Source organism: Echinops telfairi, unplaced genomic scaffold (genome assembly GCF_000313985.2).
Source record: "Echinops telfairi isolate 266 unplaced genomic scaffold, ASM31398v2 ScPeMD7_22;HRSCAF=79, whole genome shotgun sequence".
Classification (NCBI taxonomy): domain Eukaryota; kingdom Metazoa; phylum Chordata; class Mammalia; order Afrosoricida; family Tenrecidae; genus Echinops; species Echinops telfairi.
In genome coordinates this window covers 5,477,956-5,479,576 of record NW_022103919.1, presented here as the reverse complement: position 1 = coordinate 5,479,576, position 1,621 = coordinate 5,477,956, and the positions used below count along the sequence as shown (strand labels likewise).

At 54.9% G+C, this 1,621-nt stretch overlaps 1 protein-coding gene across 1 annotated transcript in view; it reads right to left on the bottom strand.

Moving 5' to 3' along the window:
• The window catches only part of HMCN2 (hemicentin 2), a 180,999-nt gene that overhangs the window by 74,939 nt on the left and 104,439 nt on the right, over positions 1-1,621 (bottom strand). Inside the window, exons 35-36 of the mRNA XM_013007377.2 lie at positions 964-967; positions 702-859 (exon numbers count right to left, since the gene is read on the bottom strand). Coding sequence (XP_012862831.2) covers positions 702-859; positions 964-967 — 162 coding nt within the window. The remainder of the gene's footprint in view (positions 1-701; positions 860-963; positions 968-1,621) is intronic.

Below are 1,621 nucleotides of genomic sequence, written 5' to 3'. Positions count from 1 at the left end.
GCATTAGTCCACTTTCCAACGCCCTCTGTCTGATAGCAAGGCGATTCACATCCCGTGGTTAATAGTCAGAGGGGATTCACCAGAGGTTTAATCCACTGCAGAGAAATTTGGGGTTTTCACTGTCATCCATAGCCTTCTGCAAACCAAGTGCTCAGAATTTAAGCTCTAATACGGTTTCCTCCTCTGATCTTGGATTTCATTATTTACAATCCTTAAATCACACAAGCTGTAATGCTCTCCGTGTGTGCTGACACCTCATTTCGGGGGTGCTTGTTTGAAGGTGAGTGTCATCTTTGGGGATGCACAGAGCCACTGTCTGCATCCAAACTGCCAGCCTTTGGGTGCAAAGTCCACTGCTGAACCCTGTGCACCACCCTGGCATCATGATATGGTACTATTGAGTCTATTCTGACTCATGGAGACAGATTAGCACTGCCCAATGGGGTTTCCTTGGCTGTAATCTCAGCAGGCCATTCTGCTGAGGCTACCGGAAGACTTTAAATTACACAAACTTGTGGCCTGCTTTGCTCTGTTGGACGGCGCAGCTCGCCATGTCTTGGCCCTTCAGCAGCCCCTCCAGCCAACACCTCTGGACAGTAGCTGCCTGTCCCTCACCTTTAAGCTCCTGTGGCCTGACTGTGTTGCTTCCAGCACCGACAGAGGTATCGGGTGGGTGAAGCACAACCTCTAACCCTACTGACCTGGAGGCCGGAAGTCTCTGCAGTAGACACGGGATTGCCATCCTTCAGCCAAATCAGAGTGGGACTGGGGGCTCCAGTGGCATTGCAGGTCAGCCGAACGGGGGCGCCAAGCAGCACGGGCCCTGGCAGGCTGGGTGGCAGCGTGATGCGTGGAGGCACTGCAGGGTGGGGACACACAGAGCCACCCACTGAGCTCGGGTGATGACGGTGGCACAAGCTGAAAAGCGCAGGGACATAGGTGTGGCCCTCCTCAGGGCTCCACCATGCTGCAAGGGACACAGACACTCCAGCAGGCACGGAGCCTGCCCAAGGAAGTGTGAGCTTCCTGGTCAGCGTGGCGTCATGAATTGTGCAGGGTGGGCTGAGGCCACAAAGCACTGAGGCTACATGGATGGGTTGTATCTGCACCCATCTTCTGCAGAAGGCAGTCTGATGATTCAGTTCTATCTGGGAGTTGCCAGCCATGATGTCCAGGGTCCCAGTCACCTGTCTGGTCACCCAGTGCTCTTGGGATAAAGACCTTACCTATGACCCACAGGCCCTCAAGGTCCCGTTGCCATCTGGCCACCAGCACTGTCCTGGCCCTGCCTCTTCTTGTTTTATAAGTTCCAGGCTCCCTGGCCGCCTTCCTGTCCCTAACATTCCCCCCGTCTCTCCAGCTTCAGTCTCTGACAAAGAGCGTCAGGCAAGCGTCTTGGTCTCAGAGATGCTTCCTGACTTGGGAGGCCCGGCTGCCCCGGATGTGGCAAACAAGGCGGCTTGGCCCTCCCCTTCCTCATTCGGATCACAAGTGTCATGGAGCAGCAATCCAGGGAATTATCTAATTACTGTAGCTGCCACTCAATGGCAAGCTCCTGGGTGAGTCTTGTTCTGGGCTCCAACCCTTGGGTCTGCCTTCCCCAGGGTACCAACTCCATAAA